At 54.2% G+C, this 21,562-nt stretch overlaps 2 protein-coding genes across 20 annotated transcripts in view; one reads left to right on the top strand and one right to left on the bottom strand.

Annotated features, from left to right (window-relative positions):
* The window catches only part of MYCL (MYCL proto-oncogene, bHLH transcription factor), a 100,855-nt gene that overhangs the window by 26,890 nt on the left and 52,403 nt on the right, over positions 1 to 21,562 (bottom strand). For 3 of the 17 annotated variants that reach the window (XM_038557781.1, XM_038557797.1, XM_038557786.1), the window contains exons 2-4: positions 11,651 to 11,927; positions 10,605 to 10,983; positions 9,904 to 10,056 (exon numbers count right to left, since the gene is read on the bottom strand). The gene's annotated coding sequence lies outside the window, so the exon portion shown is untranslated. Of the gene's footprint in view, positions 1 to 119; positions 1,110 to 8,155; positions 8,343 to 9,903; positions 10,057 to 10,604; positions 11,010 to 11,650; positions 11,928 to 16,133; positions 16,791 to 20,154; positions 20,212 to 21,562 lie in introns of those variants that run through there. The other 14 variants (XM_038557790.1, XM_038557792.1, XM_038557791.1 and 11 more) reach the window with 11 other exon arrangements.
* MFSD2A (major facilitator superfamily domain containing 2A) lies at positions 8,513 to 21,107 on the top strand. Of its 3 annotated transcripts, none has more exons than XM_038557763.1 (14): positions 8,513 to 8,666; positions 10,065 to 10,196; positions 11,713 to 11,837; positions 16,364 to 16,487; positions 16,620 to 16,698; positions 17,033 to 17,190; positions 17,618 to 17,708; positions 17,827 to 17,948; positions 18,167 to 18,250; positions 18,669 to 18,752; positions 18,850 to 18,962; positions 19,417 to 19,560; positions 19,656 to 19,832; positions 20,640 to 21,107. In XM_038557763.1, the coding sequence occupies exons 1-14, from the start codon at positions 8,574 to 8,576 to the stop codon at positions 20,701 to 20,703; spliced, it is 1,590 nt and encodes a 529-aa protein (XP_038413691.1). In that variant the 5' UTR covers positions 8,513 to 8,573; the 3' UTR covers positions 20,704 to 21,107. The 3 variants fall into 3 exon arrangements, with proteins under 3 accessions (XP_038413691.1, XP_038413692.1, XP_038413693.1); XM_038557764.1 differs by having other exon boundaries at positions 8,524 to 8,666; positions 10,068 to 10,196; XM_038557765.1 differs by lacking the exons at positions 8,513 to 8,666; positions 10,065 to 10,196; positions 11,713 to 11,837 and adding an exon at positions 15,584 to 15,925.

Below are 21,562 nucleotides of genomic sequence, written 5' to 3'. Positions count from 1 at the left end.
AACAGAGCCTAATGGAGATTTTTGTCCAGGAGAGAATTGAAAAGGTGGTCTCTTTCAGTGGGTGTAAGGGAAGGAAGATCTGAGACAAGAGAATAAAGTTAGGAACTCAGTGTACTCACGAGGGGACATCCTGTTAACAGGTTTTGGTTGTTTTTCCCTTGGGCAGTCATGTGACATGCAGAATTTAAAATGATCTCTTCTAGTTGTATTTCCCCACAGGAATTCCTGCCCCTTCAGTGAAGTCTGTCACATGTATGTGGACCTTGCCTTCATGGCAGCCCTTGGAGTGAGCATATCCAGCAGGGGGCTAGGGAGGAGTCCTGCAGGGTGGGAGGCTCCGGAGCAGTCATGGGAGGAAGAGGACCTTCCCTGAAGGGGAATAAAGTATAGAGCAGCCCATCATAAAGGACAATGCAGTCAGGGTACAGGTCAGGGCTTTGAGTAAAGGCTTAGGGTGAACCCTTGGAATGACTTCTGGGGACTGAGGGAGCTTCAAGCCCAACTCCTGGCCAGGGCAGAGGGTGGGGTGAAGTCTCGGGAGTGAGGTGGGGAAAGGTGAGGGTGGAAGCCCCTCAGTCAGTCCCAGCCCGTTGTGGCCGGTTTTCCCACAAGGTGCTGGGCTATGAGCTGCGCCTGTGTGTTGTCACTGCTCTCTGCTCCTTGGGAACGTCCTTGAGAGTGAGCAGGATGGTTTGTGGCCAGGTGAGGACACTTCCACATGCTCCCATCCCCATCCTTCACCTCTCATTTCTTACTGATGGGGAGAGAAGTCCTTAGAAAGCTCAGGGAAAGCCACTACCACCTTCACTTTGGCCCTATTAGAAGGAGGGAGCAAAGCTGAAAGTCTCCAGAAAGGAGTGGGGTGAGGAGAGAGGCTTAAGAACTTGCTACTTTCCCTTCTAAGGTCTCTTGCTCCCACCCAACATAAACCCCAGCGCCTGGAGTTCAGAGGAGAAATCAGTTTCCTGCCTGGGGTTTAGAATACAGTCTAGGGGCACCTGGGTGGGTCAGTGGTTGAGCATCTGCCTTTGGCTCAGGGCGTGATCCTGAAGTCCTGGGATTGAGTTCTGCATTGGGCTCCCCGCAGGGAGCCTGCTTCTCCCTCTTCCTGTGTCTCTGCTTCTCTCTGTATCTCTCATGAATAAATAAATAAAATCTGAAAAAAAAAAAAAAAAAGATTACAGTCCAGCCCAGCCCCAAAGTCCAGCTCAAAGCCTAGAACCCAGAGCCCAAACAAGCCCAGCCCAGTTCCAAAGTCCCACACTAAAGCCCAGAACCCAGAACTCAGACCACAGAGATCAGAACTCACTCAGTTCAGGCCCAAAATCTAGCCAGAGCTATAAAGACCAGAGCTCAGAACTTAGAACCAAGTCTTGGACCAGGAACCCAGTTCACAGCCTAGAACCCAGAGCCAGAGGGCTGGAAGCCCAGAAACTAGAATTCAGAGTAAAGCTAGGTCCAAAGTCTGGAGCACAGAGCAGCCCGGAGTCCAGTGAGAAGCTACCCAAAAGGGGCACCTGGGTGGCTCAGTCGGTTGAGTGTCTGCCTTTGACTCAGATCATGATCCCAGGATCCTGGGATCGAGCCCTGCATTGAGCTCCCTGCTCAGTGGGGGCCTTCTTCTCCCTCTCCCTAGGCTGCTCCCCCTGCTTATACTCTGTCAAATAAATTTAAAAAAATATTTTTTTTTTAAAGAAGTAGGACATCTGGTGGCTCAGCGGTTGAGTGTCTGCCTTGGGTCAGGGTGTGATCCCAGGATCCAGGATCGAGTCCCTCATTGGGCTCCCTGCATGGAGCCTGCTTCTCCCTCTGCCTTTGTCTCTGCCTCTCTCTCTCTCTCTCTCTCTCTCTCTCTCTCTGTGTGTGTCTCTCATGAATAAATAAACAAAATCTTAAAAAAAAAAAAAAAAAAAAAAGGAAGCAGCAGCAGCTACCCAAAAGCCTAGAACCCAACACAGACCCATCTTAGCTCCAGGACACAGACCCCAGCCTAACGGGGGGCTTAGAACCCCACACCCAGCCCAGATCCTAGCAGACCCTGATGTTCTTCCTAGTGGCAGCACCAAAGGGAGAGATCAAGATTGCAAGGTGAGAAGGAGGAATTCCGGATTCCAACCCTACTCCTGGCAGGAGAGGACGAGGAGATGCTGTTGCGTGGTGACAGGTGGAGTGTTCTGTGGGCTAAGAGGCCCTGCGCTGGGAGGTCCATCCTGGGGACTCAGATACCAGGCAAAACAGGGCCCGGGGCTTTCTCGGCAAGGATAACCCTTCAGAATCCCAATGGGATAGGAAGCAGAGCCACTGCTGCTGACTTGCTGTGTGACTTTGAGCAAGTCCCTTCCCTCCTCTGATCTTACTGTCCCAGAAAGGAAGTCAGGAAGTGTTTAACTTAGACCCACAGACCCAGAAACATAGAAGAAGGGCCATTACAGATACCCCTTTCATTCATTTCATCTTTCATTCATCAAATATTTATTGAACACGTATAAAAAGTTGATGTTAAACAGGGGGATGAAATGGTCAGATTTGTTTTTATCTGTCATTGAAGATTGGATTAGAGAGGGCCCATTAGGGCATTGTTGCGACAGTCCAGGAGTTGGCAAGTGGCAATGCCATCCTTATAAAGTACAGACCTGGTCGTTTTACTCCTCTGCTCAGAATCCTTGTAATGGTTCCCCACTGTCTTCAGGATGAGGATCCAAGGCCTCTTCCCATCTTTTCAGTTTCAGGCCTTATCAATTTCCCATCCAGCAAATGCCCAGCCCCGGCTCATTTCTTCTACAACCACCATCCTCCATCACTCTTCCATCTGTGGTGTTCCCTTTGCCTGGCATGCCCTTTCCTATCTCAGGAACTCTTATTTATCCTTCAGGATTTGGCTCCATCATCACCTCCTCTGTGAAGCCTTCCCGGACTTTCATCCCTCAATCTGGTATTTTCAAGTCTGTGCCTTCTGACAGATGTCCATTAAGCCCTTGGCCCATTTTGTAACTTAGTCTGCTTATGTTTGTCCCCATGACTAGATGTGACTCCCTCAAATGACAAGATCATCCATGCCTCATCCACCTCTGTGTTGCCGGGGGTGGGGGGCCCAGAATAGGCTCAGTGAACCACTGACAAGCCTACTCTAATACTACCTCCAAGTAGCTTTCATTTAAAAAAAAACAAAAAACTTTTTAAAAATTTTAAGTAAACTCTACACTACACATGGGGCTTTAACTCATGACCCTGAGACCAAGAGTTGCCATTCTACCAACTAACCCAGCCAGGCACCCCTAAATAATTTTTAAAATTTAAGGCCCTGGGGTGCCTGGGTGGCTCAACTGGTTGAGTGACCACTCTTGATTTTGGCTTGGACCATGATCTCAGGGTTGTGGGATTGAGCCCTGTGTTGGGCTCCATGCTCAGCATGGAGTCTTCTGGAGATTCTCTTTCTCTCCCTCTCCCTCTGCTCCTCTCCCTGTGCTTTCTCTCTCTCTCTCAAATAAATAAAGTCTTTTAAAAAAAATTAAGGCCCTCATGCTTTAAGTATTTATATTTATTTATTTATTTATTTATTCATTTATTTATTAATTAATTATTCATGATTGAGGGAAGGAGCAGAGGGAGAGTGATAAACAGACTCTCTCCAATGAGTGGGGAGTCCTACCTGACCGAGGTCTCGATCCCAGGACCCCGGGATCACTACTCGAGCCGAAGTCAGTCAGACAGGTTACCATGAGTCTGAAGGTAGCCACCAAAAGCCAGTTCTCCATATGCCATAGTGAAAGCAGAAACAGCCATTACTTGGTGTTAGGTTGTCCAATCTGCTTTTTTGTGCAGATGGTAAAAGAAGGCCTAGAGGTGGGGCAGGACCTAGGGCTTCCCAAGGCAGGCTCTGCTTCTGCCGTGCTGGCCTTAGTCCGGCAAGTTACTTACTCTGAGAATCTTACTGAGAGAGTCAAAGCCAGCAAACCAAAGCAGGGCCTCCACGCAGGAACGTGGTGTGAGCATAAGGAGAGCCAGAGCAGAGTCCTAACCAGCCAGGAAGGGCAAGGTATTGCTCTGTCTTCAGCCCCTACCCCATCTTTGGAGGCCAGACTCTAAGCTTCTGCTCAGAGAGCACTTTGCTTGATTTGCAAATCCTGAGGTTACCTGGTAGGTGGGTCCAACCACTGGGGCCATCTCAGCACTATGCCATGCCCTCAGATGGTATAGCTCTCAGCTCAGAAAGGCTCTCTGGCCTACTCAACTTCTTCTACTCCTTCATACCTCTCCTTGCCAGAGTCCTCTTGAAGAGTAGGGATGTCTCTTCTGGGAAGAATCTTCAAGTGACGGGAGTCCAGGATGAGAAGATCCAGGGATGCTGGCTGGTTGGTTGGGAGAGGCACTGGGGGTCCCAGGGAATCTCTGGGCCCTCTCCAGTGCCCCTCACCTTCTGACACCTGAGGCTCAGAAGTCAGACCCATCACCTAGCCTGGTCTGAAAGTGCAGGATAGGGGGCCTCCCCATGGAGTAGTCTGGAGCCTCTTGTGGTCAGATGGATCGGTCTTGAGGCCTCTCTTCTCCTACAATTGCCCAAACAACATCCAGGCAGGAACTAGCAGCCTCCCTGGTGCCTTCAAGGGCCCTCAGACACTTCCTACCCAAAGGACTCTCCTGGGACTATCAAGAGTCCCTCCTTCCTACTCTCTGCCCTGCCTCCTCCCCACAAGACAAACAATAGGGGCTACATGGAGAGCGGCCTGGGACATCCCCATCAGCTGCTGTTTTAGGGAACACTTGCTCCAGGGCCCGCTCAGTCCTTACCTCTAGCTATTCCCTGGCCTCAGAGCACCACCCCCCAGAATGTAAACTTACTAGTGGCTCTTGAGCTAAGTATATTTTAAAGTCCGGGCTGATCTCTTTTTTCCAGAAGTCAGGGTGGTGAGTCTGCTGAGTAGCCACTGAAGAGATCTTCCATTGTAGAAGTAGAAGCTATCATACTTGACAACTCCTTCCCTTGGCACCACAACCTCAACAGCTCCACCTGGCAATCATGGCCTGATAGCATCCAGTAGTGGTAGAAACACCACCTTGTATAACCAGACAGAAACCTAGCCTCTAGCTACAAACGGCAAAATCTCTCCCCTCTGACTGAAGTGGTCTTGCTTAGTGAGGTTTTGCCAAGGGTACTAATAAGGGTAATCACCACCACCATCACCATCCTTTTAAAAGTGCTCGCTCTGTGCCAAGCACTATTTTAAACACCCCACTTAATCCTCATTCCAACCCTATAAGATAGGTACGATTATTATTCCTATTTGACAGTTGGGGAAGGTGAGGTCTAGAGATTTGGTAATTTGCCTAAGAGTAAACTGTCATGGTAGAGATACGAAGCCAGGTAACCTGTCCCTGGGATCTCTGCACTTAACTCTGCTGCTCTGCCTTCCAAGAAACTCTGGGGACCTGCTGGCCTCCCCCAAACATTCTCAGGGGATTATGCTAGGGCATACAAGAAGCCGATTGGGCTGGACATGATGCCCATGAGGGCACAGACAGGTGGAGAGCCACAAGGAGGGGGATGCTCTGAAATTCAGTTGCCCTAGCCTGTGAGGTCGGGCTAGACTCAAAAGTGGTCAAGGACAGCTGGGAGGGTAGTCCTACCAGAATGGGGAGCTGTCTGTCTGCCCTTTAGGGAGAAGCGCTTGTCCTCACTGCTGTCCTAGATGGAAAGAATGTTGCTATGATCAATGGGCCCAGGCCTCTGCTCCAGGCTCCTGAGGCTAGTAAAGCCCTCTGCTCATCATGGACAAGAGCCTCAGCACAGCCCCTTGGACTCCAGGCCTGGTGGTGTGGGGGCAGAGGGGAAAGGAGAGTGGCCAAGAGGGCCAATGGAGACACGTGGTCAAGATTGGAGGACATCTCTAAGTGACAAGTCTATAACCACACTCCTCACCATCAGAAGGGGCCTCACTCTGGGTTTATAAAACTAGTCCTTCCCCTCTCTTGGCCTCAGGTTCATCATCTATAAAATGGGGAGGGATAAAAACTACCTCAACTACCCCCCCGCCCAGTGGTGTTGTGAGGAGTAAATGAGATGGTGTTACACAAAGCACTTAGCATGGTGCTTGCCTGGCATACAGTGGGTGCTCAATAATTGGGAGCTTTTGTATTAAGGGTGCTCTGCTTCTATTGCTGGTGAATGTCTCTGGAGGAATGTTGTGGGGCTCTGTTCCCATCGACAGTATGGATGGTGGAGTTGAAGTTGCAAGGAGCAGCCTGCATCTAAACTTAGGGAGAGAAAGCAGCGAGCAACAGAAACAGCATTCAAAATAATTTCTACAGGCTGGAATGAGCAAGATGACATTGTCCTTCTGGGAGCTTCAAGACATTCACACAAAGCCGAGGATGGGAGAGACCTGACTTGACCCCAGCTCTGGTGAAAGGGTCTGAATGATTTAGTTGATCACAACCTGATGGGAACTAATCATGGGAGAGAAAGGCTCTGGAGCCCTGCAGTCTTAGGCTGCATTAACAGTGTGTCACGTCCAGACTGGGGGAAATAATAGGCCTATTGTGCTGGCGTGGTCAGGCCATATCTGGAATCTTGCATTGCTACACTGACAGGCTGGAATCAGGCCAGGAGGGGGACCAGCCCAGCTTCGGCTCCCAGGTACTTGTCCTAAGCACTTCCTGTGCATTTTTTTGGTTTCATACCCCAAGCAACCCTACTAGGTAGTCACCATTAATATCTCCACTTTACATATGGGGAGGGTAACTGAGCTGCTCAGGACCCACCACACAACTAGTAAATGAAGGAGCCTGGGGCTTTTCCAAATGGGCTCCTCTTGTGCTTGTACCGGAGGAAGACAGAGCATGCATCACTGAACACATATTTATTAGGTTCCTACTAGGAGTCAGGTCCCAGCTAGTCTGTGGGGACAGCAGTGAAATAGATGTGGTCCTGTCTTCCTGGAGTTCATGGTGGTAGGGGAGAGGGGGGGGGATGGAAATCACTGGCGTGGTGATATGGGAGTAAAGGATTTAGGGCTGGAGGGATCACAGACTAATACAGCCGACTCAAGCCCAGAGAAGGGAAGAGACAGAAGGGCAACACACCGCTTGCGTGGAGCCATGGGGGCCAGTATGCAGCTGCTGCACCCTGGCCTTCTCTGCTCAGCAGTGACCAAGAGCTGTGTGCCAAAATGGGAGCAGCTAGGGCACGTGAGGAGGCTTGGTGTGGCCATCCTGGGGTAGCCAGATCTCATCTCTCCTCCCTGAGATCGGAAATCTTAAGAAAGAAAAAAGGAGCCGGAAGCTGAGCAATCACAGGAACAGGGCTGAGTGGCCTTTGAGAATCCCAGCAGCCCCTTCGCTAATTAGAACAAAAGGGCCCCCACCTGGCCTCTTGAGTGTCTGGGAAGCCCGGGATGATGCTGGCATGAGGGACCCCCGGGGTGGTAGAAAAGCATATTTTAAGGATCTGGGTCTGGCGTCTGTTCCAGACTAATGCCCACCTTCTTTCAAGGGTTAGATTGCTCAGTCCTCTCTTTTTCAAATCTTTCCTTGATTGTTGCAAACCAGAGGGCCCCCGCAGCTCTGGGTCTCCCTGGGCTTTTAGTTGGGGAGATACATATAACCCCATTTAGCCTTCTGGTCTTTTTTTTTTTTCTGAGAGGGACAGAGCAGGGCTGTTAAGAGAAAGAAGGCTCTGGAAACGGGCAAAACCTGCCAGGCCTGGCTCTGCTGCATAACAGCTGGTTCACTTCTCTTAAGTTTGCATTTCCTCAGCTATAAAATGGGGATGATGGTCCCACACTCAGGTCGTTGCCGGGAGGACCGAATGAGATCACGTCAAGCATGGAGGAAAGCATAAAGCCCCCCCATAACAGGCCACTGTGATTACCACGGTGTACAGTGGCTGTGGCCCCGTCTCCTCCCCACACCTGGGAGCACCCCTGCCAGCAGGGGCAGCCTGCCTCGTCGGTCCCCCCATCGCCCAGAGGAGCCAGTGTTGGAAAGGGGGACGGGGGTCTCGGGGGATGACAGAGGGCCAGGGGCACTGGGAGTGCCGGCCTGCATCCTCCCTGCAGGCCTGGAGGCCAGGGGGGCTCCCGCTCCCCAAGGGGGCGTGTGGAGGGGTGGAGGGGGCGGTCAGGGCCTGGGCTGCAGGCCAGCCTCGGGGAGAACTCACTCCGGGGGACCTCGGGCAGCTCCCCTCCAGCCTTAGGCCTCAGTTTCCTCGCGCGCGTCAGATGAGCGTCCGGGTCTCCTCCCGGGGCCGCGGGGAGCAAGCTCAGCCGGATGCGGCTTTTGAGAACGTGGCCGTAGCGGCGGAGCTGCCGGGAGCTCGGCGGGCGGAGGGCGGCGCGGGGCTCAGAGATTGGCTGCGGGCGGGGCGGCGCGGGATTGGCCTGGGAGGCCCGGGCGAGCCTTTAAGAGGCGCGAGGGGCGCGCCGGGGAGCGTGCGCCTCGCCCGCCCGCCGGGGTAGCAGCGCGCGGCCGAGCGGCGGCCACGACGGGAGCCCGGGCGGCGCGGAGGCCGGCGGAGCGGAGGAGCGACCCGGCGTCCCGGTCCCGGTCCCGGTCCCGGGCGGCGGGGCCCGCGGGTCATGGCCAAGGGAGAGGGCGCCGAGAGCGGCTCCGCGGCGGGGCTGCTGCCCACCGGCATCCTCCCAGCCGCCGAACGGCCGGCGCAGGTCAAGGTGAGCCCCCCCGGCCCCCCCGGCCCCCCCGGCCCCGGGCGGAGGGCTGGGGGTGAGGGCGAGCCGAGGCGGGGACGTCTGGGGTACAGGCTCGGTTCCGGGACGCCCGGGGCGGGCGGGGTGGGGGGCGGTGTCCTGGGGACGGGGGCTGATGCTGATGGAGGTTTGGGGGCCCCGCGCCCCCTTTTGCGCACCCCCTACCCCGCCCCTCCGCCGGGCGGCCCAGCCAGAAGCTTCACGTGGTGTCTGGCTCTTTGAATCGTTTTTGCGTTCTTCCGTGATGAGTGGCTTAGGTTTGCTGCCCTGGAAGCCAGAAAGACCTCCGAGCCCCGGGGAAATCCCGTTAGTTCCCCAACTCGCAGCCCCTGCTCCCCACCCCCACAGGCCCACGCTCGCGGCTCGGCTCTGCGGTGAGCCGTGAGCGCCGCTCAAGTTCATTCATAAGAACCGGAGCCACTTCCGAGGCATTCCGAGGTGGGAGTGTGGGTGTTGGCGCTTGCGCGGGTACTTTGTGCCTCCTGACCTTAGACCCCGTCCCCAGCTCCCTTGGAACTCATGAAGGACCACACGAAGCCTGGCGGCTCCAGGGGGTGTGGGTCTCAGGCAGGAGAGAACTGCCTTTTCCTTTTGGTTTTATTAACTGATCCTTGCAAAGAGCCAGGGTGAGCAGTTAGGCTCCTACCTCATCTGAGTAATCTCCACTTTCCCTGGGCAACCTCAGTCTTCCTAGTGCCCCACCCAGATAGGGACCGGCACCCAGAGGCCGCTCCTCCCCTCTCCAAGGTTCCCTAGGAGCTGGAGATGGGGGACAGACAGCAAGAGGGAGGGTAGGACAGCTCCTGGGTTTGCCTGAAGCTCTGGCTGTCTACAGGGGCCACGGTGGCTCAGGGACAGATGAAGGAACAGCTGTGCCCGCAGCCAGCTGGGCTGGGCCCCTACAGCTCTCTAGAGTCCTCACCCAGTAGGCAGGTGGGTCTCGGCCTCTGAACTAGGGCGGGAGCAAGGGCTGGGCTTAGGCGGCTCTTGGCAAGAGGATTTTCAGGTTGTGGCGGTTGGTGCTGGGTGGGGACGAGTCCACTGCTGGCGCATGCTCCCCCCTGCAACTTGACAGGAGCATGGCTGAGACCCTGGGGGAGTCTTTTAGGGATGGCGGGCTGCTAAATTAACTCAGAATCTGGGAGTGGGGTGGCTTAGGGGCAACTTCCTCAGTATGGAAGTTTCCTAAGACAGAGAATACCTTTCTTTTCTTGTGGGAAGTGAGATCTCTGGGTGGGAACAGGGCAAGGCAGTCTTGTTCCTCCTGGCAGAGTTGGCTGGAGGGATGGTCCCGCCTTTAGAACATTCTAGGTTGGAAGCCAGGATCTTGGGTCTTTTTTCATCCTTTCCTCTTCTTCCCAGAAGGAACCGAAGAAGAAACAACAGTTGTCCATTTGTAACAAGCTTTGCTATGCAGTTGGAGGAGCCCCCTACCAGGTGACGGGCTGTGCCCTGGGGTTCTTCCTGCAGATCTACCTGTTGGATGTGGCTCAGGTAAGTTGGCTGAGCCTGCCAGGGCTCCTCCACCATCCTGAGGTGGGAAGGACTAGGGACTTGGGGTAGGTTCATTCAGTTTTCCTCATCTGTGAAATGGGACTGGAACCCTTACTTTGCTGCCTCTCAGAGTCAGCAGTGGGTGAGAAATAAGAAGGCTTTGGAAAGTATCCAGCAGAGAAATCTGTCTGCCCCAGGAATCTTAGGTGGTGAGGTCAGGCAACTTCTCCTTGCCTGGCAGGAGCAACAGAGCCTGGAGGGGTAGGTGGTGGCGTGAGGGAGAATGGAGCCTGCTGGTGACACTGTTCTAAGAAGAGACTGGTACACCATGGTACACCATGTCTCCATTTGGACAACAGTCAGATGGCCCAACTCAGGGGTTGCTAGATGTCACCAGGCTTAACTCACCTTCACCTAAGAAGCAGAAGCATAGCAGGGGGCAGAGGGGCCCCCCAGGGCTGGGCTCAGGCAAGGTGCACAGTACACAGGGTCTTTGACTGGGAGAGGTACTTAGGGTGAAGCAGGGCTCCTCTGTGTTTTGAGAAGCTTTGGCCAGGAGTATAGCATCCTGAGAATTCATCTTGCTTGGATGGGAGAGAGGGAAGCTCCCCAGCGGTGGATCTTAGGGCCGCACGCCGCACTGGCTGGCTTTTCTGTGTAGCATCTGACTCTGCAAGCAAAGCACCTTAGTTGTATCCATTTCCAGGTGGGGACCGCTGAGCCGCAGCAAGGGCAAGTAGCCTCATTCAAGCAGCTTGTTTTTGAGCAGATCCCACGGGCTGGGGTCCTAAGTGGGGTACAAACACGAGGAAGCTGCAAAGTGTAGAGCTGTTGTCAGGAGTGGGAGGGTAGGGAAAGTCAGATGGGGAAGCTACGGTGTGGGGAGGCCGCTAGCTTCCTGACTTCCTGGGGCAAAAGCAGTAAGAGCTGTGATGGATATAAGGAAGAGTGTTCTCCTTTGGAGAAGCTGTCTCTTTGGGCCTAAAAGTTTGAGTGGATAGTGACCGGCCACTTTTTAAAAGCATCTAAAGATTCCTCTTTGCACAGCCAAGACAGACCTTAACCCGTAAGACAGGGATTTGAACTCCAGTCCTATAAGCTAGAGATCCTAACTCCCATTGTACAGATGGGGAAATTGAGGCCCACTGTGGTCACCCAGCATATGCCCATTCTGACAGCAGGTGGCTGGAGCTTGGGGCTGTGAGAGCGAAGCATGGAAAGGATTCTGGATTCATTCGAATGGGTGGGAGTGTTTTCAAGGGCAGTGGAAGGGAGGACATATGGGAGCAGATCTGGGAAAACTTCTGAGGCACACAGTGCTACTGACTGCTATCAGAGAACTGTTATTATCGCTATTAACAGGCAAGTGAGGATGCTTAAGGCCTGGGTGAGAGCAGCACAGAGGCCCAAGGGCCTGGCTGAGACGGGGAGGGGGCCCCCCTGCTTTTGCCTACCTTTGAGGGTTGAGATGAGTAGAAGGATGAAGGGGTCATCTTGTACCTGTTCCCCATTCCAGGTGGAACCTTTCTTTGCCTCCATCATCCTATTTGTGGGCCGAGCGTGGGATGCCTTCACAGACCCCCTGGTGGGCTTCTGCATTAGCAAATCTTCCTGGACCCGCCTGGGCCGCCTCATGCCCTGGTGAGTAGAAGAGACGCCTTCCAGGTGGCAGAAGGCAGGGCTTCCAGCACGTCTACTAATTCTCGATTCTTCCATCTGGCTTGTCACAGACTGGGGGGTGAGGAGAAGAAATGATGCAAAAACCAGTGTTGAAACCCTGGCTGAGGCCTCAGTTGCCCCAGGCCCGGGCACTGGGATGCCCTGCCAATTCATTCCCAGGCTGGCCAAACCACTCACCCGAGCAGCCTCCCCTCCACCAGGCCCCATTGCTCCCCGAGGTCCGTTCCCTTCGGTGAAGCTGGCATTCTAACTTCTCCCATTCAGTCATTTCCCATGGTGGCAGAGACAGTGCTGCATAGTGGTGGAGGGGTTGCCCTCTGCAGCCAGCCTGCCTCAGTCTCACCAGCCGCAGCTGTGCAACCTTGGGCAAGTCACTTAACATCTCTGAGCCTCAAGTTTCTTCATCTGCGAAATGGAGCTAATAATTATGCCTATCACATGGGTTTAAGGTGAGGATTACATTTTTTTTTTGACACGTAAAGGACTTAGAACAGTGCTTGGCATGTAGTAAGTAGTATGTAATCGGACGCTGTTTCAGAGTGGCTCCCGGTAGGGCAGGGGCGGAGGGCAATGCCCAGAATGGGACAGCAGACCATAACCTCTGGCCCATCGGATGATGTAAACTACCCTTTCCCTTGATGCGGAGCCTACGCTCCCTCTGCAGCCTCAGGCTATAGGGCAAGGTGGGGGGAGGTCGCACCACAGAAGAGACAGCCGAGGGAGACACAGGGGCAGGCTGACAGGCTGGAGCTCTGGTTCCCTCCAGGACATCCTGCCTGCTGGGGGGAGGGGGTGGACATGCCCCTTTCATCTCCAGCCCATCCAGGCTCAAGTGGGCGCCTTCCTGCCCCAGGGGTGCCCATACCTGGTCTCCGGCCTTCAAAGCTCTTCCCACAGCCCCCCTCTACCCCCACAACTTCCTTTCCCACGAGGCCCCCCTCCCACCACAATCCCGCCAGCTTCTGGCTAAGGCCCAAAGTGGGGCCTTTGATCCAGGCTTCACTGCAGGGGGGGGCAGTGGGAAGGTGGCAGGCGGGGCATGGGGGGTGCGGTGACAGGAAGGCAGGGAAGCCTGCCTTACCTGGCCAGGCTGCCCAGGTAGGAGCCAGCGGCAAGTCTCTGGCCAGGGCCTGAGGCCCTGGCAGCCGGTGGGAGGTGGGGCCAGGCTGCCACATCTCCTCATGAGGCCCAGCCAATGGGAGGCGGCTACCCTAGACAGCCCCTTGCGGTGGCGGCAGCCGCTGGGTTACTTCCAGTCACATTCAGTTTCTCAGCCCAGAGGAGAGAAGGAGTGACGAAGGCTGACGGAAGGAGCCCTTGTTCTCTGAGGAGACACGTGGAGTCAAGAGGGAGGAGGAGGGCGGGGAGGGAGAGCGGAGGAGGCCCTCGCTGTGGAAAGTAGGGTCTGAGGGCCTCACGCTAGGCAGGTGTGGCAGCCAGCTTGGTGCAGCTGCTGGGGGCCCTCCAGGCTAGTTTTGGACTTTGCAACAATGTCTGTGTGCATGTCTTCACCTGTCTGGGTGGTAAGTCCCACTGGTACCTCCTGACTGGTACCTCCACCCCGGTGTCTGAGTGCACGCTGGGTCTCCCGTGGATGGAGGGGCTGCCGTGTAGGGTGTGGGGCCTCTGCCTGCGCATGCCACAATAAGGGCCTAGGTCCCTCAGGCCTGGGACCCGGCACCTTCTTTGAGCATAGGAAGAGGCTGGGCCTCTCAGGGTTTATCAGCCCCCATGGCCCGCTTTCCTTCCAGGCCTCAGAGCAGCCTCTGCCCCCAGCGAGCATTTAAATCTACGCTTCAGACCAGGAAGACTTTGACAGACACTTTCCCTGGAGTTCCCAAAGCCACCTGGCGAGAGGCAGGGTGTCCCCAGGCTCCCGTGGGCAGGCAAGTGGGGATGGCGCAGGGCTGGGCCTGAGGTCTGATTCCCTGGCTGTGGACCTGTGCTCTCCTGCTGAGCTTTCCTGGCGCGATCATCACAGCAAGTACTTACTGTGTCCCAAGCACTGTTCTACACTTTAATATCAACTCAAAAGTACTTCCACTCTAGGAAATAGAACCAGAGTCCTTCCAGCGGCTGGTAAGGCCTTCCATGACCGGGTACCCTGTGTCCTCCAACCCCGGGCCCTAATCCCATCTCCTATGCTCACTCCACTCCAGCCCCAGTGGCCTCCCTGCTACTCCTCAGACCTGCCTGAGCACCTCTGTGCTGACTCTTCTTGCACGGCACACTTCGGCCTCAGACAACTGCAAGGCCAACTGTCTCCTCTCAGTCAAGTCTTGGCACAGATGTCGGCTCCTCAGAGCTCCCCCGTCTACCCTGTTATCAATTGTAGCCTCATACTCCTAATCCCCTTGAGCCTGCTTTCTTTTCTTTGTAGCCCTTAATCACCTTCTAATGTGTTAAAGAACTTTAAAAAAAATTGTGGTAAAATATACATAACATAAATTTTGCCATTTCAACCATTTTTTTTTTAAAAGATGCATTTGTTTATTTGAGAGAGAGTGCGGGGGAGGGACAGAGGGAGAGGCTGAGCACAGAGCCTGTTGCAGGGGCTCCATCCCAGGATCCTAAGATCATCACCTGAACCGAAATCAAGAATCGGCCACTTAACCAACTGAGCCACCCAGGCACCCTGCCATTTTTTGTAACCATTTTTTTTTTAAGATTTTATTTTTATTTATGTGTGTGTGTGAGAGAGAGTACGAGTGAGGCAAGTGAGAGGTAGAGAGAGAGGGAGACCAACGCAGGGCTTCATCCCAGTATGGACAGAGATCGTGACCTGAGCCAAAGGCAGACACTTAACCGACTGAGCCACCCAGGCGCCCCGATCATTTTTAACTTACTATTTAGAGTCATTGAGTATATTCTCATTGTTGTGCAGCCATCACCACCATCCATCTCCACACCTTCTTCATCTTCCCAAACTGAAACTCTGTACCCGGAAAAAATACCTCCCCACACCTCCTTCCGCACAGTGCCTGGAAACCACCATTCTACTCTCGGTTTCTGAATTCAACTGATGTAGGTATCCTGTAGGTGGGATCATGTAATACTGGTCCCTCCATGACTGGCTTATTTCACTTAGCGTAATGCCTCAAGGTTCATCTGTGTTGTAAAATGTGTCAGCCTTTCATTCCTTTTTAAGGCTGAACCATTTATAGATAACTTTTTAGTTATGTCTATTTTTCATTTGCCAACTAGAATATGAGTTCCACTGGAGCGATAACTTCTGTTTCATTCACTGATCCATCCTGAGTCATAAGAATATCGTTAAGAATAGTGCTTAGCACATAGCCAGCACTTGAATATTTCTTGAGTACATATTGAATATAATTAGGTGCTATTACTATTCTCTCACTCTGTTTTAAGAATCTTATTTATTTATTTGGGAGAAAGAGAAAGGGAGAGGGAGAGCACAGAGGGAGAAGCCGGCTCCCCATTGAGCAGGGAGCCCAATGTAGGGCTTGATCCCAGGACCGATCATGACCTGAGCTGAAGACAGATACCTAGGCGACTGAGCCACCCAGGCACCCCTACTATTACCCCCCCCCCTTTTTAAGTTGTATTTATTTATTCATGAGAGACACACAGAGAGAGGCAGAGACAAGGGCAGAAGGAGAAACAGGCTCCCTGAGGGAAGCCTGATGCAGGACTTGATCCCAGGACACTGGGACCAAGCCCTGAGCCAAAGGCAGACGCTCAACCACGGAGCCACCCAGGTGTCCCCCTACTATTCTCTATTTACAGATGAGAAAATGAGCCTCAGAGAAGTTAAATAACTTGCTCAAGACCAAGTTATCTATAGTTATTGGTAGAGCCAGAATTGGATTCCTGAACTATGGCTCCGAAGGCCTTTCTTTTAGCGACTGCTCTCTGCTGCCTTTCTATGCTGATGACCTGAAGTCAGTCCATCCTGATGTCTAACCACATTTGCAATGGTGTGAGATGCACCAGTGGGAAGGCAGACATTCCCCCTCCCTTATGTGATTTCATTAGGCCTGGTCCTTCACCTGGAGTTGGCCTCTGCTACCCATGTGTGTGCCACGGTATGTGTGTGTGTGTGTGTGTGTGTGCGCACGCGTGCGCGCACACACACATATAAGAATACCAGTGTTGGGGTTGCTCCTGCTTCCTGCCTCCCTGCCCTGCCACCTGAGGTTTAGCTGTCATCCTCCAGTCCCCCAGCCCATAGGAAGCTCCCGCCCATGGAGCCCTCTCCATGGAGGCAGACGTAGGCAAGACTCAGTGTCTGACCTCATGCTCCATGCTCAGGATTTCGGTCCAGGGGCCCTGTTGCTGTCTGGGCTCCAGGCTTGGCCATCAGCCTCCACCCAGAGACCCTGGGGTGGGTGTATTGGAGTGGAGGGTGGGGGGAGGAATCTCCTTCCTCGGCAGGCACCCTGTGGGAATACAGAGCAGTCCAGGCTAACCCCAGATCCTGGGGTTTGGCCTCCAGCCCCCACTCAGACCCTCCCTTTCCCCAGGATCATCTTCTCCACACCCCTGGCCATCATTGCTTACTTCCTCATCTGGTTCGTGCCTGATTTCCCACGGGGCCAGGCCCTGTGGTACCTGCTTTTCTACTGCCTGTTTGAAACGCTGGTCACGGTGAGTGTGGGCCCCTCCCCTGGGTGCCAGTGGGGAGGCATGAGGGTGGTCCCAGGGCCTGTAGGGTTGGTGCAGGAAGCCACATGGGCTTGTCCATCATCTGACTGGCTGACGGCCTCTCTTCCATGCCAGTGTTTCCACGTTCCCTACTCAGCTCTCACGATGTTCATCAGCACAGAGCAGAGTGAGCGGGATTCCGCTACTGCATATCGTAAGTCTCCCTCCAGTCCCGCTGGCCCCTCCGCCAGGGACCCTGACCTTCGTGCCACATTTCTTCCCTTGCTGGGAGTGGGTTTGAAGCCATCTCAAATATAACTTGATCCCTTTATCACTCTGGTGAGAACAGGGAGGCGCAGGGATGCCAGAGGTCAGGCCAAGTCTAGGCCAAGGTGCTGGGTGCCCCACCATGTACCACCACCATGTACCTACCCTCCTGGAGTGGCTCCCATCACCGGGGGCCACACCTGGGTATCTGTCCACCTGACCTTCCTCCCTGGAGGCCTACAAGCCACGAAGCCCCTCCAAAGGACCTCTTTACTGTTCAGGGATGACTGTGGAGGTGCTGGGCACAGTGTTGGGCACAGCGATCCAGGGGCAAATCGTGGGCCAAGCAGACACGCCTTGCCTCCAGGACCCCAGTGACTCTGCACTGGCCATGGAAGGTGCCAATCACACACAGAGCACCACATCACTCAAAGAAACGGTGAGGCCCTTGGTTGTGCGGGGATTTGGGGAGATGACGCACAGAGGGGTGGTTTGTCATCATCCTCAACCTTGTAAATGTTTATTTAATGTTGGGCCGTTGATCTACAAACTATTAATACGCCCACTTTCCAGATGAGGAACCTGTAGCATAGAAAGTCTAAATAATTTGGCCAGGGTCATAAAACTAGTTATTTACAGAACCCAGATTTGGGGGAATTTGAGTGGTGGCCTCTCACACTCCACAGCCTGGCTTCTTAACATTCTGTTCCTCTGGACTTTGCTGTCGGAACAGCAGCCGGCCCAGGATGATTCTCCCGTTTCATGGGTGGAGACAGTGAGGCTCCACAGAAGGGACTGGCCTGTGGAACTGCCGAGAGCTGGGATGAGATCACGCTGACTGTCTGTCACCTTTATCCTCTTTGTAGCAAAACGCATACCTGCTGGCAGCAGGGGTCATTGCCTCCATCTATGTCATCTGTGCTGTCATCCTAACCCTGGGTGTGCGGGAGCAGAGAGGTGAGGGGCCCCTGGGGAGCGGTGTAGGCCCTAGCACCGCATGCCTTTTCCCTCTGCCTGGGCCTCAGGCTTTGAGAGGGGCCTCTGCTCCTTCCTCACTGTCCCCTCTGGCCTCTAGAACCCTATGAGACTCAGCAGGCTGAGCCGATGTCCTTTTTTCGGGGCCTGCGGCTGGTCATGAGCCATGGCCCATACGTCAAGCTTATTGCTGGCTTCCTCTTCACCTCCCTGGCTTTTATGGTGAGTGGGGGGGGGGGGGGGCTCCGACATGCTCAGCCTGAGAGTAGGGCGGGTACAAGAGGGGTGGGCTAAAACATGGACTCGGGATGTGACAACGCCTGAGGGACAGATGGAACGGGGTTGGGGTGAGCAGAGGTCCCAGGAGCATGGGGAAACATGGGCACTGACATCACCTCTTTCCTTGCATTTCCTTCCCCCCTACCCTGCCCGTCTCCCAGCTGGTGGAGGGGAACTTCGCCTTGTTTTGCACCTACACCTTGGGCTTCCGAAATGAATTCCAGAATCTGCTCCTGGCCATCATGGTGTGTGTGGGACCCTGAGGGTGGGTAGGCAGCCTGGGCTTCCAGATGGTTCTTTGGATAGTCAGAGGATGTTTCCCAGACTGGCTACGGTGAGGAGGGAGGAGTCTCAGAATCACTGGTTGGATCTGACCTCCAATTGCTTAGGCAAGACTGAAAGATATTCCAGTAGGAAACATAGCAAAAGCTAAGGCATGGAGGCCAGGAACTTAGAGATTTTGTGCTCGGTCGTGCTCAGAGAAAGTAGGAGAAGCGACTGGAACTAGCTCTCAGCTCCCCTGGGGAGCCATCAAAGGTGACACTGCCTAGATGGTGTCATCTGGCGGCTCTCAGGCAAGGCTAGGGGTATCTTTGAGTGCCTGGGAAGGGCAGCAGGGGTTCATGACTAATCCCGTTCCCTCACCCCACTGTGTATCCACAGCTCTCGGCCACATTCACCATTCCCATCTGGCAGTGGTTTCTAACCCGATTTGGCAAGAAGACGGCTGTATACGTTGGGATCTCAGTGAGTGGGGCTGAAGGGGTACGGCCCCGGCTGGGTTGCGTGTCGCTGGTGGGCGTCTCCAGGCTGACTCATCTCCCGTACCCACCCCTTCCACTAGTCAGCAGTGCCATTTCTCATCTTGGTGGCCTTCATGGAGAGTAACCTGATTGTCACCTATGTGGTAGCTGTGGCAGCTGGCATCAGTGTAGCAGCGGCCTTCTTACTACCCTGGTGAGTATACAGGCCCACCTGGCTATGTTCCCCAGCCCCCTGCCTCCTCCCTACTTCTGAAGCTCCTTGCAGGGAATTCTGCAAGGAGCAGAATTCACAGGCTTCTCCTGCAGACCATTCTGTGGGTCCGTGTAGGGGGCAGGATAGGTCTTTCCTATACAGTTCTACAGGTTGTGAACTGTGCAAAAAGACCTGATTAATCAAGGTGTGACATGGGGGGCTTAAGTCTGGTCTGTGCTCTGTTCACCAAGCTGCAAACCTAGAGTGGGGCTCTACCTTGGAGGAAGCGGCCTTCTTATTACCATGAAGTTGCCGTGTCTTCACAGAGCTGTGCACCCTGGGGCTACAGAGTCCCAGAGGGCTACCTCTTCTAACTGACACAGAGATGCCACACGGGCTAGTGGGGGCCCCGGGGTGGGGGTGGGGGGTCCTCATGGCTGCCACCACTCTGCAGGTCCATGCTGCCTGATGTCATTGACGACTTCCACTTGAAGCAGCCCCAGTCTCACGGCACTGAGCCCATCTTCTTCTCCTTCTATGTCTTTTTCACCAAGTTTGCTTCCGGAGTCTCACTGGGCATCTCCACCCTGAGTCTTGAGTGAGTGGGGGGGGGGGGGGTCCTGGGGCAGCGCGGGGCGGGGCGAGCCCTGGGTGTCCTGCCCTCACCACTCCCCTGACCACTGGGTCCCACAGCTTCGCCGGGTACCAGACCCGTGGCTGCTCACAGCCGGCACGTGTCAAGTTCACCCTGAAGTTGCTGGTGACCATAGCTCCCATAGTCCTCATCCTGCTAGGCCTGCTGCTCTTCAAGCTGTACCCCATTGACGAGGAGAAGCGGCGGCAGAACAAGAAGGCCCTGCAGGCTCTGAGGTGAGAGCGGGGAGACAGAGGAGGGGGCTTCGTCCAGCCTAAGCCCTCCACTACTGCCTCTTGGGGCCAAGTCCTGGCTTACCTCCTGCACACCTTCCCTCGAGGGCCCCTCCTCACTCCCCTGCCCACTGCTGATCCATGGTAATGGCAGCTGACCTCTCTCGGATACTCAGCTGCATGCCAGGCAGTGTGCTGGGTGGTCTTACATTTATTCATTCAACAAACACTTACTGGAAACCTACTATGTGCCAGGCACTGCTCCAGTGAGACCAACAGAATCCCTGCCCTCATGGAATTTACATTTTGGGGAATGTGCACTCACGTTCTCTTACAGTCCTTCCACAACCCGAGGTGTCAGGAGGGTCCTACGATTCCCACTCTGCAGATAAAGAAATCGAGCCTTAGCCCAGAAGAGTGACTGGCCCAGCTGATAGGGAGGAGAACTGGGCTTTGAGCCCTGGCATTGTCACTCCAGAGCTTGTATTCTTCACAGCTCTCTTGGCATGCAGGACCTCAGGTGTGGCCTGAGTCTGCCTTTCTGGAGACCGGGAGGCATGGTGAAGTGAATCATGCCAGACCATCAGCCAGCCCAGGTCAAAGCATAGTCTTGGGGCTTGTGGTGCAGACAAACCAACTGGCAGTTTCTGAGTGAGAGAGGGAGTGAGCAAACTGAATACATCCTATAGGTTAGACTCCCCTGACAGCCGGCTAAGACTGTTGGGCCAGGGGCCTGTGAGGAACAAGGCAGCAGGGGACAGGGGAGGGGTAAGGATGCTTTTTCCAACCCATCTCCTCTGGTTCTTGCAGGGAAGAGGCCAGCAGCTCCGGCTGCTCTGACACAGACTCTACAGAGCTGGCCAGCATCCTCTAGGGCCTGCTGTGTTGCCCGAAGCCACTACCCACAGGGCCTGGGTACCAGACCACAGGAGAAATCAGGGCCTGCTTGCCTGTTTGCTGATTAGCTGGTCTCCAGGTGCCAGAAAGGGAGCCAAAAGACTCGAGAGTAAGTGGCCCAGGATACCTCCTGTGCCTACCATGGGGAGGGCTGTTCATACAGCCACCTGCCTCATGTCTGCCTGCCCACGGGGCCAAGCCCAGGGGCTGCTACTGTGAATATGCCAAGGACTGATGGGGCCTAGCCCAGAACACTAATGTAGAAACGTTTTATACAGAGACTAATTAATAACTTAATGACCATGTACATAGCAATGTGTGTGTATGTATGTGTCTGTGAGCTATTAATGTTATTAATTTTCATAAAAGCTGAAAACCAGAGGTGCTTGCTTCTGTCTTTGCCCTGAGAACCCTGTGTGCCAAGACAGGAAAGTAAGCGGCAGGTGCCCTGGGGAGCAAGAGTGTGTCTGGAGGTGTGATAAGAGCATCAGCTAACATTTACTAAACACCTATCTGTATCAGGCACAGTGCGGAGGCTTTATAGTTCCCTCTGCTAGTGTTCAAATTTAATCATTGAAACCGTCTTGGTCTGTCAGGACTACTCCACTTTTTTTTTTTTTTTTTTAATTCTTCTTATTTTTTTAAGGAGGCTCCACACCTAGCACAGGGCTTGAACTCATGACCCTGAGATCAAGACCTGAGCTGAGATCATGAGTTGGGTGATCAACCCACTGAGCCCCTCCCCTCCACCCCAGGCGCCCCAGGACTATTCCACTTTAAAGTTGAGGAAACCGAGCTCCAGTGTAGAGGGGGACCTGGCTAAGGTCGCACGGCTA

The sequence above is a fragment of the Canis lupus genome, chromosome 15 (assembly GCF_011100685.1).
Source record: "Canis lupus familiaris isolate Mischka breed German Shepherd chromosome 15, alternate assembly UU_Cfam_GSD_1.0, whole genome shotgun sequence".
Classification (NCBI taxonomy): Eukaryota; Metazoa; Chordata; class Mammalia; order Carnivora; family Canidae; genus Canis; species Canis lupus.
This window is presented reverse-complemented; position numbering and strand designations above follow the sequence as displayed.

Bases quoted from the DNA above. Each gene is read 5' to 3' on its own strand.
- MFSD2A (XM_038557763.1), top strand. From the start codon at position 8,574: ATGGCCAAGGGAGAGGGCGCCGAGAGCGGCTCCGCGGCGGGGCTGCTG. The intron at 8,667-10,064 runs GTGAGCCCCCCC...TCTTCTTCCCAG, and splicing joins AACGGCCGGCGCAGGTCAAG to AAGGAACCGAAGAAGAAACA. The intron at 11,838-16,363 runs GTGAGTAGAAGA...CCCTTTCCCCAG, and splicing joins CTGGGCCGCCTCATGCCCTG to GATCATCTTCTCCACACCCC.